General features: G+C 35.2%; 5 protein-coding genes across 5 annotated transcripts; 3 read left to right on the top strand and 2 right to left on the bottom strand.

Moving 5' to 3' along the window:
* Nucleotides 1–384: 384 nt before the first annotated feature.
* On the top strand, nucleotides 385–3,080 carry LOC142981081 (RAB6A-GEF complex partner protein 2). The gene is made up of 6 exons (XM_076126762.1): nucleotides 385–763; nucleotides 847–1,052; nucleotides 1,264–1,544; nucleotides 1,699–1,851; nucleotides 2,188–2,374; nucleotides 2,653–3,080. Exons 1-6 carry the CDS (start codon nucleotides 642–644, stop codon nucleotides 2,859–2,861), a joined length of 1,158 nt encoding a protein of 385 aa, XP_075982877.1. The 5' UTR covers nucleotides 385–641; the 3' UTR covers nucleotides 2,862–3,080.
* Nucleotides 3,081–3,132: 52 nt separating this feature from the next.
* Nucleotides 3,133–4,788, bottom strand: LOC142981082 (RRP15-like protein). The gene is made up of 4 exons (XM_076126763.1): nucleotides 4,596–4,788; nucleotides 3,939–4,441; nucleotides 3,441–3,757; nucleotides 3,133–3,240 (listed from the first exon to the last, which is right to left on the bottom strand). Exons 1-4 carry the CDS (start codon nucleotides 4,639–4,641, stop codon nucleotides 3,180–3,182), a joined length of 927 nt encoding a protein of 308 aa, XP_075982878.1. The 5' UTR covers nucleotides 4,642–4,788; the 3' UTR covers nucleotides 3,133–3,179.
* A 251-nt stretch (nucleotides 4,789–5,039) lies between these two features.
* Nucleotides 5,040–12,618, top strand: LOC142981043 (DDB1- and CUL4-associated factor 5). Its single transcript, XM_076126698.1, has 13 exons — nucleotides 5,040–5,287; nucleotides 7,155–7,312; nucleotides 7,589–7,748; nucleotides 8,251–8,380; nucleotides 8,638–8,924; nucleotides 9,226–9,344; nucleotides 9,460–9,585; nucleotides 9,883–10,093; nucleotides 10,395–10,500; nucleotides 10,589–10,853; nucleotides 10,943–11,042; nucleotides 11,125–11,217; nucleotides 11,287–12,618. Exons 1-13 carry the CDS (start codon nucleotides 5,098–5,100, stop codon nucleotides 11,940–11,942), a joined length of 2,601 nt encoding a protein of 866 aa, XP_075982813.1. The 5' UTR covers nucleotides 5,040–5,097; the 3' UTR covers nucleotides 11,943–12,618.
* Nucleotides 12,619–13,031: 413 nt separating this feature from the next.
* On the top strand, nucleotides 13,032–15,472 carry TTLL12 (Tubulin tyrosine ligase-like 12). The gene has a single exon (XM_076126602.1). The coding sequence runs from the start codon at nucleotides 13,123–13,125 to the stop codon at nucleotides 14,965–14,967; it is 1,845 nt and encodes a 614-aa protein (XP_075982717.1). The 5' UTR covers nucleotides 13,032–13,122; the 3' UTR covers nucleotides 14,968–15,472.
* On the bottom strand, nucleotides 15,469–17,744 carry LOC142980967 (zinc finger protein-like 1 homolog). The gene is made up of 6 exons (XM_076126603.1): nucleotides 17,506–17,744; nucleotides 17,311–17,422; nucleotides 16,807–17,000; nucleotides 16,175–16,412; nucleotides 15,890–16,013; nucleotides 15,469–15,801 (listed from the first exon to the last, which is right to left on the bottom strand). Exons 1-6 carry the CDS (start codon nucleotides 17,605–17,607, stop codon nucleotides 15,618–15,620), a joined length of 954 nt encoding a protein of 317 aa, XP_075982718.1. The 5' UTR covers nucleotides 17,608–17,744; the 3' UTR covers nucleotides 15,469–15,617.
* Nucleotides 17,745–17,921: the final 177 nt, after the last annotated feature.

Below are 17,921 nucleotides of genomic sequence, written 5' to 3'. Positions count from 1 at the left end.
ACAGAAGTAATTGATGTCTAGAGTATTTTCAATACGAAATAGATGACCAAAATTCAATGACACCATATTTTTATATTATCGTAATCATTAGTAATGGGCTGGCATTGGACCATCAGACAAGCCCAGAATGGACCAGAATGCAAATTCTTACGACTAGAAGGTAGAAATACCACATCATTTAAAAAATTAAATACCTGTTTAAAAGTAGCAATATACTTTTTAATTTGTGATAAAAGTTGAAAGCTTAATTATTTGTTAAATTTCTAAACAAACTTATACATGTCACATTGCCGCGTTCCAGATAGAGAATGAGGTAAAGTGACATAAATATGTTTAGACAGAGCCAGAAAACCACTTTTTAAAACGTGCCAGTTGATTGAGTAAAGAGTTAACACTATAATCTAATGCTCTAAATCTAAACATTAGTACTATAGTCGATGTGAGTGGCAATCCTAATGTAACGTTGTTGTTGTCGTTGTCAAATAGTGGAGTTATTTTGTTATTTCTTGATTAACAGAGCGTTTAATGTTTGCCTTGATGATTATCTCAATTTAGTTCTGTACCTTTGTATCCATTAAAGTCCTGTTGTAACTGTTGGTCAAGCTCATTATAAAGTAAACGATTCCCTGTGCTCTCTAACAATGATTGAACTATCAGCAAAATTAACTACTGGTACTGTTTACTTAGCTGGTGAAGCCTTAGAATGCTGCATATCTTTTTGTTACACCACACAGCCCGAGCACAGAAATTCTCAAAGCCACTGGTAAAGTTCTCATAAGAATATTTTGAAATAAATGCTAATATGTCACACTTAAACATTTACTTCATAAGATGTACTGTTTTCAGCGATGCCTTAGAGAACTTAGCATGGGCATCAGCACAGATCCACTGTTTCTACTCAACTTCAAAGAACACAGGTGACAAAACTCCTACAATTGGCAAGACCACCTCTCTAGAAGTGACTTCGAGTGATATTGGGGATGTCATATTTTATACTAAGCCCAAAATACTGTTCTGTGATTTGACTATACCATTGGGTGAGACTAAAACTTGTAAGTATCTACTGCATGTTATTTTTGGTAAATTTATAATGCTATGAACTGCCTCTTGTCAATAATTATTACTGACAGAATAAAAAGGAAACCATAAGATAGAGTTATTATGACTTTAAGAAAACTAGCTAGTCTACTTATCTTAGCTTTAGGACTCAAATTATAATACATAGAAAAATAATCTTGATGACAAATTTTTTAAATATTTCAGTCTGGTATAGAGAATCCCTACCAATAGAAGCACCTCCATCTTACAGAGGTACATCAGTGAAGTACTCATACAAAATCAGTATAGCCACCCAGAAAGTTGGCTCCCATATCAAGATGGTCAGAATACCATTCCGAGTGCTCCCCATTAGTCCAATCATGAACATGCAGGATCTAGCAGCACTTTGTGGTAATGAGACTACTGAAGAACTGCAACCAACTAACCCATTCTCTGAAGAAAGAAAAGTTGAAACTCCTTTGACAATGGCTTTGCAGGTTTTACAGGTAAGAGTAGAGATGAGTGAACTGTACACATTTTTATTAATTTGTGTTAGTAAAACTCTAACAAAATTTAATTTATATTAATTTGAACTGTCTTATAAGAATTTAGTGTATGGTATAACCTTGTGTAGTGTTGTTTAATAATCAAAATTTTCAGAATCTCACAGCAAGGAGAAGTCCTAACTCTTACATGATAACAAACACTAGAGGGAAAGTTGGCCGTTTCTGTTTATTCAAATCTGCTTACAAACTAGGAGAGGATATTGTTGGTACATTTGATTTCTCAGTTGGAACTGTCACATGTATGCAGGTAAGGAATAACAACATATTTAGTTTGCTATTTAATTTAACAAGACAGTATAAACTGATTTCTATCACTTTATACTGTCTTATATCAGGTTATACTACTTCAGAAGAATGTTGAAATTAAAATGCTTATGTACTGTTCCCTAAACTTCTCTGCTGTATATTCATTTGGCTGATATTTTTCTCCTTTGTAAACAATAAATTACATACCACAAAATAATATGAAGGATTGACTTCTTGGTTTTAAGCTCAACAGTATATACCTAAGAATATTTAAAAGAATAAACATTATAAACTAATAGCAGTTTTTCCACATATCAAACATAATTACTTTTTCCAGGTGTCAGTATCATTACAGCCAGAAGAAGTGATAAAATCAAAGTCTCCTGCCAAGAATATGAACAAGGACACAAGCAGTAGGTCTATGACAGTGGCCAGGTATCATGAGGTCACATTAGGCCTCACACAGTCACAGCTTATACTGCCCATACCTCTGCACATTACTCCTGCATTTGAAGTTGATGATGGTAATATTTATTCAGATTCTTATTTATTATTGAGTAAAATTTTAGGTTTCCAATTATTTAAATAAGAAAAAATATGCTTACACGAAAAGTGTGTTAACAAACTCTAAACTCATGGAACTTGGGATATTATAATTCAAAATGGTACATACACTACTTAATTAACTTGATACTCAAGAACTAGTCATCAGTTAATCAGTATTACTTTTGAAACCTTTGGACTTTTCACAATGTAAACTTATTCCATATCTATTAATAGAAACCAATTTACTTTCTTCTAGTGTCACTAAGTTGGCGCCTCCACTTTGAATTCGTGACAACAAATGAGAAGCTACTACCAAACCCAGAAGACAAAGACTGGACTGCTCCCCTCAATGTTCCCATTGAGACTATGGTGTGGAACCTGCCTGTCAAGATATACTCCACATTACCCAAGCAGATAACACAGCACTCTATCGGCAATGACGCGTATACTCTGTTTATAAAATAATTTGTAGCTCAATTCTTCCATTAGGTTAGTAGTCATATTCTAGGTATTGTGAGATATTTTAAATGTGAATAGACAGCTAATAAAAAAAACCTCTCTTTACTTAATTAAAATTGTAGCATGACTGTATTTTATTTTGTAATTGTTAAGTTGTATATTATGTTGGATATAATGGTATGTAATTGACTTAAAATGTAAATTATTAATGTTATGATATAAGTTAATGTGTAAATGATTCAGAATATTTAATGAATTTAATAATTAATAAACATAATTATATTTACAATTATTTATTAAAATTATGCATAAAGATAACATGTTTCATTCATCTACTGATTCTCTGTCCCAATCTTTCATTTTGGCACCCATCATGAAGTCATCCCTGAAAAATAAATATTCCATTATTAATATAGCACTTACTTCTTATTAACTATAATTTAACTGTCCAGTTGTCATAAAAAGGCACAAGTAATATCACTTTCTCCAAGTAAAGAATGTGTAGAAAAAAGAAAATATAAGATAGTGTATTTTGCCACAGATTTTTGATAATAGAAATTCGCATTCGCAAAATAGACTGCTTACCTCAGTGCACTCCATTTAGTGTTACTCTCATCCTTGACTTCACTCTTTGCCACTTTAGCTTCCTCATCAACAACAACAGACTTGCTCTGACCCATAAGTGTATCCAAAAATGCTCTCTTATCAAACTTCTTCAATATTTTCTCTTTCTTATGTTCAGATAAATCATTCCTGTCTATTTCTTTTTCCAAAGTCTTCTGTTGATTTCTCACTGCATTGAATAACTGTACTACACCCTTTGTGGCTATTTTTGATAGTACTCTTTCCCTGTCTTTTTCTAATACATTTGGTTTGACTCTTATTGATGGTTTATCATGTTTCTGGAACAAGAATAAAAACATTAACTTAGAAGAGATCTCAACAAGCTGTTTATTTTAACACAGATACAACATTTTGAACATTACTTTACCCTTAAAATAATAACCTTTTCAACCTCCTCAGCACCTTTAAAGAAGATTAATAAAGATTACTATGAGCTAAAATAATAAGAAGAATACTTACCACTTTCTTAGCAGGTGGTTCTGATGAATCTGGGTCTTCTTTTTTAACTGAAGGTTTTTCTTCTACCTCATCCCCTATAACTTCAAATGCGGGCTTTTCTTCTTTTACAGCCTTCACTATTTCGGAATGTTTCTTCGCTCTAGACAATACTAAAGATTTTTTGTTTTTGGGTTTATTGGAACCTAGAATCTTTGCTATAGAGTCTGCCCAGCCTTCGTTAGTCATGAGAGAATCCTTTTTGTCTTCATCGTCGTCACTCGAGCCGGCACTTTCCGCATCTGCATCTATTCCATCATCAGCATCTTCACTTTCGCCAGCCTCTGCATCACCGTCGGCATCTGAACCATCTTCTGCTTCTTCATCACTTTCACCTTCTTCAGCATCGTCAACCTCATCATCCTCGTCGTCGCCATTATCTTCAGGGTCACCCACTTGTTCTTCTAATTCATTGTCAGACTCCGCTGACTCTTCGACACTTGAGGAATCTTCTGAATCTGAGTCCACTGAGGACATAAAAATATTGGACCTATTAGCTCATAGTATTCATTCATAAAGGTTATGGGTAATTTAAGTGCAATATACTTATTTTATACAATATAATAACTTAAAATAGTAAGTATCTCCAGTTGTAAACATAGAAATAACCAATAAACTTACTTGAAACTTTAAGCACAGGTTTATTCATGATTTCTGCTACTACCATATTTTTTATTCAATACAAAAATCACTCTTGCTTATATTGAGTTTATATATATTTGCTTTAGATTTTACGTGGTTTAAATATTCACGTGTTTACTGATTGTTAACAAAATAACATTTATTTTTGACAAGTGCGAACTGCCAATGCGGCGCGGCGCACATGTGCAACGTTCCATGATTACCATTTAATATGAATGCATTTTACAAAAATAATCTTGCCGTTTTTAATTTTCTTACTATAGATTTTTTATTGATAATGAATAAAACGTTAATCAAATGTCCAATTCATTAATTAGTAAATCTATAAACTGTCACGTCATATTTATAAAGTGTTTGGAAATTAAACAGTAGCATCGTGGAACGGATCGTAAAACTGTTTTTAAAAATAAAATACAGCTGATCGACAAGGCAGAAGTAGTTTTGTTTCACTCGGTCAGAAAATGGTGGTTTTGATCTAAATATGGCGAATATTGCGAGCCCCATAACTTATCTAAATAAAAGAGAATATGGTCTTTTACCGAATTTGAAATCAGAGTTTTTTAAAAAACGTTTGGATGCAGCGAAAAATTTATATCGCCGGGATTTAGTGTGCCATTTTGGATGTGTAAATGCTATTGAGTTTTCCAGTAATGGCGAATTACTTGTATCAGGTATTGTATTTACGTATTCTTATCAGGCGTCCTACTAGATATATTTTATTTAAACCTGCCCTATTTACTCGAACTGCGGAGTAAATCATTTGGAATACAAAATAATAAATCACGTAAATAATGAGTGTACCACATAAAACGCAGTAGGTATTTTGATTGATTTCAAAATAACAACACAGGCTATATAAAAATAAGGCGTTTTCGGTATCATAATACTTGTTTACATATATTAAAACTCCTTTTTGAGCTTAATTAAAAAAATATTTCATGTAATAACACCATTTTGCTTCTGGGTACTGTTTTCAGTATCGTATTATTTAGAAAATAATTAGTTTCCTTTTATTTATTTTATATTTTTGATACCCTAACACAATATAATAGTTACCATCAACATAGATAACGGTCTTATCATCTATGTTGGTGGTAGGTAACTATTATATTGTTCTATCAGCACGACAAAACTTTGTCTGAAAATTTTGTCATGGCTTTTTTCATAAACATGTGTAAGTAGTTATATTATTATCAGCTCTGTTTGTCCTGAAAATTAACTAGCTAAAAAAGAAACTAGCAACTCTCACTAAAATGTTTACATACTATATTTATTGTTCAAGAAACATTAATGATTTGTAATAAAGACATTGGCATACTATAGTTTATCAACTTTCCCCGTTTTCTGTGCTGGGCTATTATGGGTTATAGGCTAATAACAAGTCATATTGTTTTTCTCTTATTTCTTTCACTATTGTATTATATTTGAATGTTTTCACTCAATAATTCAACAAATATGGAGAATAATACCATTCATGCTATATCAAGAGCTGTATTATCTATTGATAAGTGAAACTAGATATTAAACCTGATGATTCTCTTCATAAACAAATATATGCAACTGAATTACCATCCTTTTTGTTAATTATCTTAAAACAGGTGCAATTAAAATCATCTGTCTATCTTTACTTATGAGACTAATTTAAACATTATTTTAAGTCAATAATCATTGTAGCTATGACCATAGAGAGGCTAAGTATTCACAATTTATTTAAATACTAATTAATTATCTATGTATTATAATATGTATAATAATTAATAATTAATTATCTATGTATTTTCAAAATAAAGTAGCTCTCTACATAACTATCTGAGTTACTAACTGAGTTCTAAGTTCAGCATTTTTTGCTCCTCCAGACTTAAAACTGGCATATAAGGTGCTTTACTAAGTTTTGGACTGTGTTGTTTAAGTACTTAGCTGTTATAACATTAAAATGTGGAAGAAAGACTCACATAGGAATTATCTCTACTAATTGTAAGATAATAAATACAATCTAGATATTATATCCACTGTATAACTCATGCCAAGCAATTTGTTTAATGGCTTACTGCTTTATGTTTATGTATAATGTTGAGTTATAAATACATGTATCTTATTTCAGTAGTGTAGTCAACTGTTTCTTTATTACAGCTATAAACATTATATTATGTTACACACTATACTTTGTGGGAAGACAATACATAGTGTTTGTTTGATTTCAAGGTTTTAATTTGACTTACTAATGTATTTTTTTTTTTAAAGTGAACACAGTTTATCACCCCTTTACATTGTAGGCAGTATGAGGGCTAAGGTCAAATGATAAATAACAAAACAATTTGAAATTTGTATTATCACTACTATGCAAAGACAGCACTAGAAAATTGCTCTTTTCCTGTAAAGTGGGCAGCAGTCCATTAGATTTTAAGAACCTATGGACTATGTGTATTTATATTTTCACAAAATTCTGAACAGTACACGCCTCACTGGTTCCTGGAGGACCCACTTCCTTCAGTAGGAACAAAATATTTTTTTTATTTATTTAAGAATATATTTCTACAGGTGGAGATGACCGCAGGGTGATGCTATGGCAGTTCGGGGAAGCCATCTTAGACCGAGGCAAGCCCGAGCCCATGAAAGCAGTGCACCAGTCAAACATCTTCTGCCTGGGTATAACAAGTGACAACCAGAGAATATATTCTGGAGGAAATGATGATATTGTAAGTTACCTTATTATGGAGTTGAATGTATTTATCAGAGGTATAAAGAAATATTTTATTTCATTGTTTAGTCTTACTAGTATTTAAGTAAATTTTTTTATGGGCACCCATTATCATAGACGTCGTATTTTCCTTAAGATCTGATTTAGGGTTACTTGTTTTGTGTACAGAAGATTTCAGCTAGTTAATTAATAGTGTTGAAATACATACAGAAGTCTCCATACCAATATGTTTTAGATTTGTAGAACAATTAAAAGTGCAGTGCTATAAAACCAGGTGATACTTCATGACCTGGAAAGTAAGAGACCGATGGAGGTGCTGCAGCATCAGCGCGCGGTGTGTAGTCTCAGCATCGACCCGTACAACGAGCGAGTGGTCAGCACTGCGGGCAATGATGGCAGATTGCTGCTGTTTGATACCAGACAGTCTGTGCATGGTGAGCCTATAGTTATTACATTTTGAGACAAGATAATCCGTGTCTAAAACACTAATTTTGTGATCGCGAGTTGGGGGTTGCATATTCCTAGTGATTAACATGAACCTTAATATAAGCCTTCGAATTTAGCTGGAAGGATTAAATATATAGAAGTAACTAGCTGACCCGCGCAACTTCGATTGCGTCACATAAGAGAGAATGGGTCAAATTTTTCCCCGTATTTGTAACATTTTTTACTGGTAGTCTGCTCATATTAGTCTATATAGCCTATAGCCTTCCTTAATAAATGGGCTATCTAACACTAAAAAAAATTTTCAAATCAGATCAGTAGTTCCTGAGATTAGCGCGTTCAAACAAACAAACAAACTCTTCAGCTTTATAATATTAGTATAGATGTTACAAGCAATATAATTCAAAAGCTACTGTATATTTTTTTATAAGTCAAATTTCTTTCCTCTTCTGAAATTTCTTGTGGTATTCATTAGACTGTTGGTATGTGCAGAGTCGTTGGTGATAGCGCGCAGTAGAAAGGCGTTCCATGGCGTGATGTTCCACCCAACACAGGAAGACATGCTGGTATCCGCTAATGCACGCGATGGAATTGCACTGTGGGACTTGCGTAACCCTAAAGTGTAAGTAACTATACACTTTTTTTAAATAATACGAAAGAAATGAAATAAAAACGGATTTAGCGTTATTATTACGGAAAATCCAAAGGTCAAATCCTAAATGTATCGTTTACGTACGTAGACGTTTACTATCATTTTTGAAGGTCAGTCGATGGACTGAGTATTTGAGGTACCTACAAGTACATATAAGGCTTCTCTTATGCGCAAAATAAATCAGAAACATTTTTACTATTGTAATGGAGTTATTTTTTTGTCTCCAGGCCAGCTCTCCGTTACGCGGGCTACAGCGGCACAAGTCAGAACAGTATGAGCGTACGTTTCAACTCATCAGGCACGCACATATTGGCGCTTCGTCGTCGCCTGGCTCCAATCCTATACGCCATACATTCTCCCGAGCCAGTGGCCGAGTTCTATCATCAAGATTACTACAACTCTTGTACTATGAAGAGCTGCTCGTTCGCGGGAGAAAATGATGAGTTCGTGCTGTCCGGATCTGATGATTTTAATCTGTATATGTGGAAGATACCTGAGATTGGTGAAGGCTATGGTAAGTGTTGAAAATTGTCCTTATGTTTTTTTAACCATTACGAGTTAACTGGTTTCTAGTTCTTAGTTGGGCACAAGTTTTTTGACCTCCATATCTATGTTTTAAAAAAATGAATCGCCAAATGTATTGCTAAGCGCTAAACTCAAGAACGGCTGAACCGATTCACTAATTATTTAATATAATTTCACTAATTTTATAAATAATATTCCTTGTGAGTTAGGAGTATGAGATAAGTTGTGGTTTTTACGGAAACATTTAGACAACGCGCCAAAGAGTCACCATTATTTGTTTTGTATTACAGATGTGTTAGTAGAACCGCCACACATAGTGCTGTACGGACACAGGTCTATCGTCAATCAAGTGCGTTATAACCCGCACTACTGTCTCATCGCTTCATCTGGCGTCGAGAAAATAATAAAGGTATTTATACCGTATTTAAAGAAAATTATCACTCTAATTCCTGTGTCATGTTAGATATTATTCTATGCAAAAGGTCTGAAAGTTGTGCATTAAAAATGTTCTCTTTTTGTTCTAGGTGTGGTCAGCAGTAGAGTTCCCTAAAATGACAGGCGCATTACTCAAAGAGGCTCAAGGTTCAGACAATCCTCGCGAGCTATACAGTCACGAGGATTATGTATCTCTCGTACATCACAGTGGACAAGTAAGTCAATAACAACTATAACTTTGGAAAATATGTTTAGTTCTTCATGTGGTTATTTATTAAATTTTGTTTAACAAGTGAAAACGACCTGAATTTTACTAATGTCTTATGTTCTGATAAAAATTGTTATCATGAACTTAAACTAATGTTCGTAGCGAAAGTACACTTTGGAGCACGCACGCAGATGTACGAGCACGTGCGTATACGCATTATTACTTCATCTCATCTATCTACTACATTACATACATTTACATTGTCTAGCAAATGTAAGTAAAATTGTATAATCGTTTGTGGCAGTACATCTCGCACAACTACGCGGAGCAGTCGACGCGCGAGGACCCGCGCATGATGGCGTTCTTCGACTCGCTGGTGCAGCGCGAGCTCGAGTGTCTCGCCGACGAGACGGACTCGCGCGACTCCAGCTCCGCGTCCGCGCAGCGACACGACTCGGACTCCTCCGACACTGACCAGATCGTCGTCGACTTTCTACCACTCCCGCCTAAACGATGTAAGTTCGACACACAATTAGAGCCCTGCCTCACTACGACGCCATGACGGCGTCGGTGGCTACGTATCCAAGCAGTTAATATAGAGGCAGGGCTCTTAACCTTGACTAAACTTTAGCCTCGATTTTTGGGTAAATCATATTATCTTTCCCAATGTTACTACACTCTACTGTCTAGTATTTGATTCTGGTTAATAGTTTAGCCATGAAAGTTATCTTTACAGTGTCGTTGTTATTTTTGCATTTATAGTGTTAGTATGCATGATATAAATGAAAATCAAATATTATCTCTTTATGGTTTTAGCTAACGCCAATGGAAGCCGCAGCCAACGGTGTCCAAACAGATTAGCACGTCTCGTCGCATCGCGCTATTCGAAGAATTTACGCTCACAGAAACGAGGATCTCTCAGGTAATTTACAGAAATCTTTCAAATGTATGAAACGTACCTTAAAAATAATTCATAATCTTAACTTATTCGTGTATGTCGTACATTGCAGACGCAACAAGCAGTCTCGTACGTCACACAGCAAGTCAAGCAGCAAGGGTGTGGGGGGCAGCAGTGCCAAGGGCAAGCGCGCGCCGGTGCGCCGGCCCCGCGGTCCGCGCCGCGCCACGCGCCACCACGCGCACTCACACACGCACACGCACACACACGCGCAAGCGCACACCAGCACGCACACACACTCGCGCATCTCTGCTCCCTCCAGCGAGAGAACAGACTCCGACGAGCCCGCTCATTGTCTCTTCAGAAATTCCGAAAGAGTAAGCTATATTAAACAATCTCTTATCTTCAAGAATCAATTTATTCGTGTACTTTTTTATGTGTAATTTTGTAATGTTTATTATTCCAGATCATACGCCCACTACGACGACGGATGAATCTTACGAGAAGCGCAAAAAGAAAAAGTAAAGTCACTAGTTATAGGAAAACGCTTAATTTAAGGAGTAATGGTGAGTTTAGCTGTGTCTGCAGTTTTTTATATTTAATACTTTAATTTAGTACTTTTTTATTCTAATATACCGTTTGTTTCAGGTGCAGCCATAGCACAAGACAGTAGTGATAATAACAATTTTAATAACTTCGACAATTACGAAGATAATTTAGCTCAACCCAGCACTAGTACAGGTATTATTATTGGTTTTATAAAATTCTTTTTGCCTTTTAGTATATAAACTAATGTTGTCGTAAATTTAGGTTACAGGGGCCAGAACACATCAGCACTGTTCCGAATAGCGGAGGTAGATTCTGACGACGACCAATCTGTAGGCAGTCGGCCTTTATCACCCAGAAATCAAAACGGTAATCAGAGCATTCCTCCAAATCTTGTCAGCATCATCCCGACTCCCATCAACGGCTCCCGTGACTCGTTGGGAGAATCTCTACGCGTTGAACCACCTGAATCGGAAAGTAATAACTCTTCGCCGCCTCCACCGCCAGAAAACAGGCTACGAATGAATTTAAGGCGAGTGCGACGTAACGGACGAGTCAGTCTGCAACATTCAGATTCTAGTGAATCTCCTCCACCGAAGGATCCTGGTGAACGAGCCAGCACCTCCAACGAACATCACTCACCCAAGGTGGGATACAACAGAACTGTTGCTAGGCTTATGAACGAAACAAATGAGAGTGAACTAGAGAGCAGTTGCAGTACAGAAAGCAGCATGTGGCCAGCTCCTGACGGGACCCCAGACAGCGGAGTGGGCACTGTTGTCGGTAGTAGCACACGTAATTCGCAACCTCGAGCCGACGATGTATCGGATGACCCGGACTATCAAGCCCTTAAATTCCGACAACGAGTTAAAAAGGCCCGTCGCAACTACAGAAATCACTTGGACTCAGATTCTAACTGACTACTGAGTAGATAGTTATAAAAATTGTGTTCCATAATATATTGTAGTTGTTCTGTAAATGGGCTATCTATCAACGACTGCAACTTGTACTACTATTGTTAATATTGCTAAGATACTTTACATTTATCGGTGATACTTTGTAAATGTGTGTAATATTATAGTATCGATCCCACCATGATGTACTAATATTATTATAATGGATCGATATTACGATTAAGGAAGCTGAAGGAAGGTGGAAGCCATGGCGGTGTATGGATGGAGATGGGCGCATGGCAACATAAGCTATCTATAAACTCCCAATAAATGCATATTTTTTGGTTATTAAATATCCCTCACAGGGTAAGCAGGTTAGCTGCCAGTGCCAAAGTGCTTACATGAATTACAGAAATCCTGTTTGATAGTCATTATATAACGCCTATGCAGTACAGTTAGCCTATAATATTGTTTTCATATGGGAATATCTTTAGATCATTTACAACATACTCTACATGTTTACAGTTAGTATGTGTTGCTTTGTGAATGAATTGGTTTTGCTTTTGTATAGTTTATTATTATAAAGATATATGTGATTTAATTATTATCGAGTAACTTAACTAGTGTTTAAGAACCATCAATGTTCCCTGATAAAGGTTGTTAGCATAAATCCATGCGATATAAATACATTGACTTTAAAGTATTGTGCATTTTATTTGTATCCTATACCTACAAAATTCTTGAGTTAGGTTTATTTACGTTCTATCCAATTTTACCATCCTGCCTGGCCGATTATGCCGACCCGAATATGAAAGTAGCAGGCCCTACTTTTGCTCAAATGTTCACTGAGAGCCCCAAAGTTGGTGAACCACACTCAGTCACATTTTGTTGCACGTTCAGAAACCCATTGTTATAAATATAAATGTGGTTGTACGATTAGTAAGTTATAAACTTTACTTTCATGTTATATGCTATTTACATATAAGACTGAAAAATGATTTACCATAATTTTTTGAATATTTTACACAGTTATGAATTATTTATTCATCGTTCGTTCAAAAATAATGAAGTTTATGCCACAGTCAGATTATTGATCCAATGTTTTGAGGCTTTTGACATTGACAGAAACCGGCTGATCAATAGAGGATTATAACCTCTGCTAATCTCATTTCCTTTTTTGCCTTTTCGTGAGTTAAACGACGAAGTCATGGACGGGATATCAACTTACAATAATTTCTTAGCTTTACACAAACCTCAGTTAGTGCTATCTGGTGTGCCCGAGCATTTTTGGCCGTCTTTATGTAAGAAAATTAATGATCAAATGTTCGATGCTGGGTTATCGTTTCAACTTGTACAAATTGACTATGAAGGTACAGATAAAATGCCTTACGATCCCTTGTGGAGCGTGATTGCTATTAAAGACATAGAAAAATCGGATCCCAGTAACATATATCTGATTGACCACGCATGGACTTTTAAAGCGAACAGCATTAAGAATAACCTAAGAAATGTGCCGGGACTTCTACAAAGAATGTGCAATTTGATGCAAGTATCAGCCAAAACTACGGAAGCGCAAATAGAAGGAGTTGCTGAAAACGTGTGGAAGTATGCACATACTTACGCTATTGGAGGAGACGAATTTTCTGTTGAAGATAGAGTTCCATTGTGGTATGTATTAGATGAGTTAGGTTCAGGTGTAACACATTCGGACAATCCCAATTTTCGCGCTGTGCCTTTTATATATGTGCCTGAACAATTAACTTATACATTATTGTTCCCAATTGATGATGTTGAAGAAGGAGAAATGGTCACAAGAAATTTTGTAGAAGGGCTGTTTCATAATTCCCAGCAAAGAGAAGCAATGCTTATCCCATGGAAGCATTATGAACATTTTGGGGATGATTATGAACAGGAAGAACCAAGTATGAAATATTTCCTAGAAGGCCACATGGTTGAAACTTTGCCTCAATTAGATTTATTAAAAGATAGAGAAGTAAGTTCTAAAAAGCTCAAAGTATTCTCTGAGTATAGATATATAAATGATTATTTGACATCTCCAGATTTTGAGATTGTTGACAATGAAAATGATGCAGATATTTTATGGTATATCCATCACTTCAAAGAATTTGAAGATTTTAGTGTTAACTCACCACATAAATTTATAAACCAATTTCCATATGAATACATTACAACTATCAAAGATCTCTTGGCTGTCATTGCTAGAAGAGCTTCAGATAAGTATAATAATGACAATGACTCTCTTGAGACAAGTCCTGCATGGCTGCCTACTACATTCAACATGAAAACTGAATTACCAAAATTAGTGGCCTATTACATGAGGAGGAAGAAGGCTGGATTAGATAACCACTGGATTTGTAAACCATATAATCTTGCAAGAGGACTGGATACCTACATCAGTGACAATTTAGACTTCTTGTGCAGATTACCATTGACCGGACCTAAAGTAGCACAAAAATACATTGATAACCCAGTCTTGTTTGAGAGACCAGATGTTGGACAAGTAAAATTTGATGTACGCTATGTAATCATGCTAACTTCTGTTAACCCAACTGAAGTTTACATTTATAACAACTTCTTCCTTAGATTTGCTAATAAATCATACTCTCTGGATAATTTTGAAGATTATGAAAAACATTTTACAGTCATGAATTACACTGAAGGTGCACCACTTTTCAAGATGTTGTGTGCTGATTTCAAAGAGGCGTGGTCCAGGCAGTTTGCCAATTATGACTGGGAAGATGTGGAAAAATCAATATTTAAGATGGTATCAGAGTTGTTTACTGCTGCCACTGCTAAAGACGCTCCCCGAGGCATAGCAAAGAGCCCACAGTCTAGGGCTCTTTATGCAGCTGATATTATGTTAAGTTGGCGAGATTCCAAAAAGGAAAAGGTCATTCAACCTATCTTACTAGAGATGAACTGGATGCCAGATTGTCGGCGAGCTTGCGAGTACTATCCCGATTTCTACAATGACATTTTCTCAGTTATGTTCTTGAATAAGGAAGTTGAAACCTGCACCAAAATTTTGTAAGCTGCCAGAATATGAAGCAATTAAGCTTTGCTTTTCCATACCTTACTGAAATTCGTCTACATTTATTATTCATACGGAAATAAATGAGTTGCGCCCAAATGTGAACTGACTAGAGTTCGTGTAAATGACGCAACAGTTTTATCGACACAACCCTCGAGTTTTTATTAAGACGTGCGTGCCCTAAATGCCAAAGTTAAATGTCACAAATTATTGAGAGAGGCACATATAAGGATGGTCTATCCAGGTATAATCATTACCTGAAATCTAAACTGATCCTTTTCTAAATAAAATGTGTGACTATTGATATTGAATAGAAGCTTGTCAAAAAAATATGAGAAGAGAGCTGCTGCTTAGCTTAGATAAAGCTCAAACATTCATGTTTATTGTATTATTAAAATTTATAAATGTTTTTCAAATTAAATTGGCTTTAATTATTAATTATTGTAACATTTACATCATGTTTGTATAATAAGCATATAAATAAATAAAACTATTGCTAGCTTGAGTTGAAACTTTATTTAACATCTTATTTTGTATTTAAGGAATTATTAATTTAACACATTATCAAGAAATAATAATAATTATATAATACAATGCTAATAGGTTTATATATCACTTAAATTGCTTGATTTCATGAATAAATATGATTTTTAATTTTTCTGAAGTATCCTCTTGTCATCATCTTGAATGAAACCGAAGGGGTTTTCCTCGTCGACGTCTCTACGACTGAGCAGCACTAGGACTACAACCACTGCTATAAAAATAAATAGCATGACCCAGTAACGCCTGTAGATACCTCCGGCTCTTCGCACTCGAGAAGATGGGAGTGAATTCCTGTAAAAATATTTCCAGTATTAAATATAAGTAAAGATTATAGATAGATCTAGATTTGGCATGTTAACTAGCTGATAATATCACTTACTTCCACCATCTGCTGATCCAAGCAAATGTTGACTTTTGTTTGTACTTATTCTCATCATGATCGAAATTAGTTGTCAATTTGGGTGGATCATTTGATTTGAAGCTTTTTCTAGGAGCTTGACCACCTGAAAATCAGAAATAATTCGATTAGTCCCGAAATTTGTACATAAAGTTTATAATCTGGATATTCTATTTATACTTGAGTCTGCTTGAGTATTCTACTTGAACACCAAATAAAATTAAATCAAAATAAATATTCCTAATTTAGATATAGAATTTAAAATACCTTGTAAACTGTCAGTCCTCTTAATGGAAGTGTTGTCATAAATATTGACCGGCTCATCAGCAATTTGAACAATGGAATGTGGTGTGCCATTAGCAGAGCGGCTGGTAGATTCATCATCACTGGCACCGACTGGGGTGCCTCGCTGGCTGTCTACTGTGTTTGTGTAGTAGTGCGAGTGGTCGATTGGAGACTGACTGCGGCGACCAACTGCACCTTTCATGTCTTGGTCTTCAGATAGCTGTTGGCGTAATTGCGAATTTTTTGTACTGGATGAGATGTGCAATGGAAACAGGAAATGTAATCTAGTAAAATAAGAAATGCCCAAAAGAATAATCCAAATTAATAATTAATTTTTCAATTAGCCTACTTTATCATGTATTCAAGGGTGACAGCGCGTCATGAAGTGTCGTGAATAAAAGTTAAGAATATTCAAATCAAGCCCATGTTAAGTAATTACTCTTTGTCATGCAAAGACAATAAATTAAGATCTTGCAACAGTAATAACAAAAAACATTGTGCTGTAGTGTATTAGTTTCTTTTGCATTCAGTTATTCATCAGAAATCATCGATCTTTATAATTATTGTACTGAAAATATTATCCTTCTACTTAAGCTATAAATGGCAAACCTTACCAATGGTAGGCCAAGACCAGCTCTGGCCCAGTTGACTCCAGCCAACTTTTCTCTAAGTTCCTCAGCCACCGGGGAGACTAGGTTGGGAGGAGGGAACACAGGAGTGGCACAAGAAGGGCACTGGTAGCCAGCAGGTGCTGTGGTGCGAGGCAGAGCCCTGTATCGAGCCTCCGCACAAGTCCAATGGAAAACATCTGTGGAGTGTAACTTGTTGATACATTTTGGAATATAGATTTTTGATAATTACTGTAACTACCACTTAAATGTATATACAATGTTCTTATGAGTTTTTATTAAGAAATATTGTTTGTATTTTCAGAATAACAAGATGTGAAAAACCTATTTGTGCTGTACTGTATATAAACAAAATACGAGTCAGATAATTAGCTAATATTCTATTCTGGTCAATTTCTACTATCTAATCAAACCAATTTCCTTCCTGTCCATGTTACTGTTATAAATTACTCTAGTGTTGTAGTTTATTATCAACGTTTTGATACTCACGATAACAAGTAAGACGAATACATTCGCCTTCGCTCAGGCTTTTGGTGCAGATCTCACATATGGGGTTGTAGTCACTGTCTTGTAGCCATTGAAGATACGATTGTATTATACACTGAAACACCAAAATGTAATCTACTAATTAAATTTTTCAGTACTCTCATTACACGGTAGTTAATTATCGATTTATATACAAACCTTTGGGTGATTCGTCACCATACAATATTCACAAACATTAACTCTGTGCTCGAAGCAAAACTGATTTGTAACACGTCTCTTTGGACACTTACACAGCCCCATTGTTATGAATTAATAAGAATATACAAGGGTATAATTTATTTCACAAGTTATAAATTAAAAATATTAAAGTATATAGAGAAAAATCTCTAATACAATCGGATTCTCGGAGACAAACAAAAGTGGCAGTGGGGATGCGGTCAGCCACGTAAAGAAACTGTCAAATTAAGACGCGTTCAGAATAATCAGAATTGTTCACTTTTCTGAAATTACATATGAATGAAGTACTTACATAAATAAAACAAAAAAATAGTTTTTTGCCAAAATAACGTACATACATAAAAGACTATATTTACATCAATAACTTATAACAATCA

The sequence above is a fragment of the Anticarsia gemmatalis genome, chromosome 19 (assembly GCF_050436995.1).
Source record: "Anticarsia gemmatalis isolate Benzon Research Colony breed Stoneville strain chromosome 19, ilAntGemm2 primary, whole genome shotgun sequence".
Lineage (NCBI taxonomy): Eukaryota > Metazoa > Arthropoda > Insecta > Lepidoptera > Erebidae > Anticarsia > Anticarsia gemmatalis.
The sequence above is the reverse complement of the archived record's forward strand: the minus strand, read 5'-3'. Positions and strand labels throughout refer to the sequence as shown.

Excerpts from the sequence above, each read along its gene's own strand:
- LOC142981043 (XM_076126698.1), top strand. The coding sequence starts at position 5,098 with ATGGCGAATATTGCGAGCCCCATAACTTATCTAAATAAAAGAGAATAT. Across the intron at positions 9,345-9,459 it reads GCGTCGAGAAAATAATAAAG|GTGTGGTCAGCAGTAGAGTT; the intron begins GTATTTATACCG and ends TTTTTGTTCTAG. Across the intron at positions 10,501-10,588 it reads CAGAAACGAGGATCTCTCAG|ACGCAACAAGCAGTCTCGTA; the intron begins GTAATTTACAGA and ends CGTACATTGCAG.
- LOC142980967 (XM_076126603.1), bottom strand. The coding sequence starts at position 17,607 with ATGGGGCTGTGTAAGTGTCCAAAGAGACGTGTTACAAATCAGTTTTGC. Across the intron at positions 17,423-17,505 it reads TGGTGACGAATCACCCAAAG|TGTATAATACAATCGTATCT; the intron begins GTTTGTATATAA and ends TTGGTGTTTCAG. Across the intron at positions 16,413-16,806 it reads CTGGTCTTGGCCTACCATTG|CTATCTGAAGACCAAGACAT; the intron begins GTAAGGTTTGCC and ends TTACGCCAACAG.
- LOC142981082 (XM_076126763.1), bottom strand. The coding sequence starts at position 4,641 with ATGGTAGTAGCAGAAATCATGAATAAACCTGTGCTTAAAGTTTCAA. Across the intron at positions 4,442-4,595 it reads ACCTGTGCTTAAAGTTTCAA|TGGACTCAGATTCAGAAGAT; the intron begins GTAAGTTTATTG and ends TTATGTCCTCAG. Across the intron at positions 3,241-3,440 it reads ACTAAATGGAGTGCACTGAG|GGATGACTTCATGATGGGTG; the intron begins GTAAGCAGTCTA and ends TTTATTTTTCAG.
- TTLL12 (XM_076126602.1), top strand. The coding sequence starts at position 13,123 with ATGGACGGGATATCAACTTACAATAATTTCTTAGCTTTACACAAACCT.
- LOC142981081 (XM_076126762.1), top strand. The coding sequence starts at position 642 with ATGATTGAACTATCAGCAAAATTAACTACTGGTACTGTTTACTTAGCT. Across the intron at positions 1,053-1,263 it reads ATTGGGTGAGACTAAAACTT|TCTGGTATAGAGAATCCCTA; the intron begins GTAAGTATCTAC and ends TAAATATTTCAG. Across the intron at positions 2,375-2,652 it reads TGCATTTGAAGTTGATGATG|TGTCACTAAGTTGGCGCCTC; the intron begins GTAATATTTATT and ends ACTTTCTTCTAG.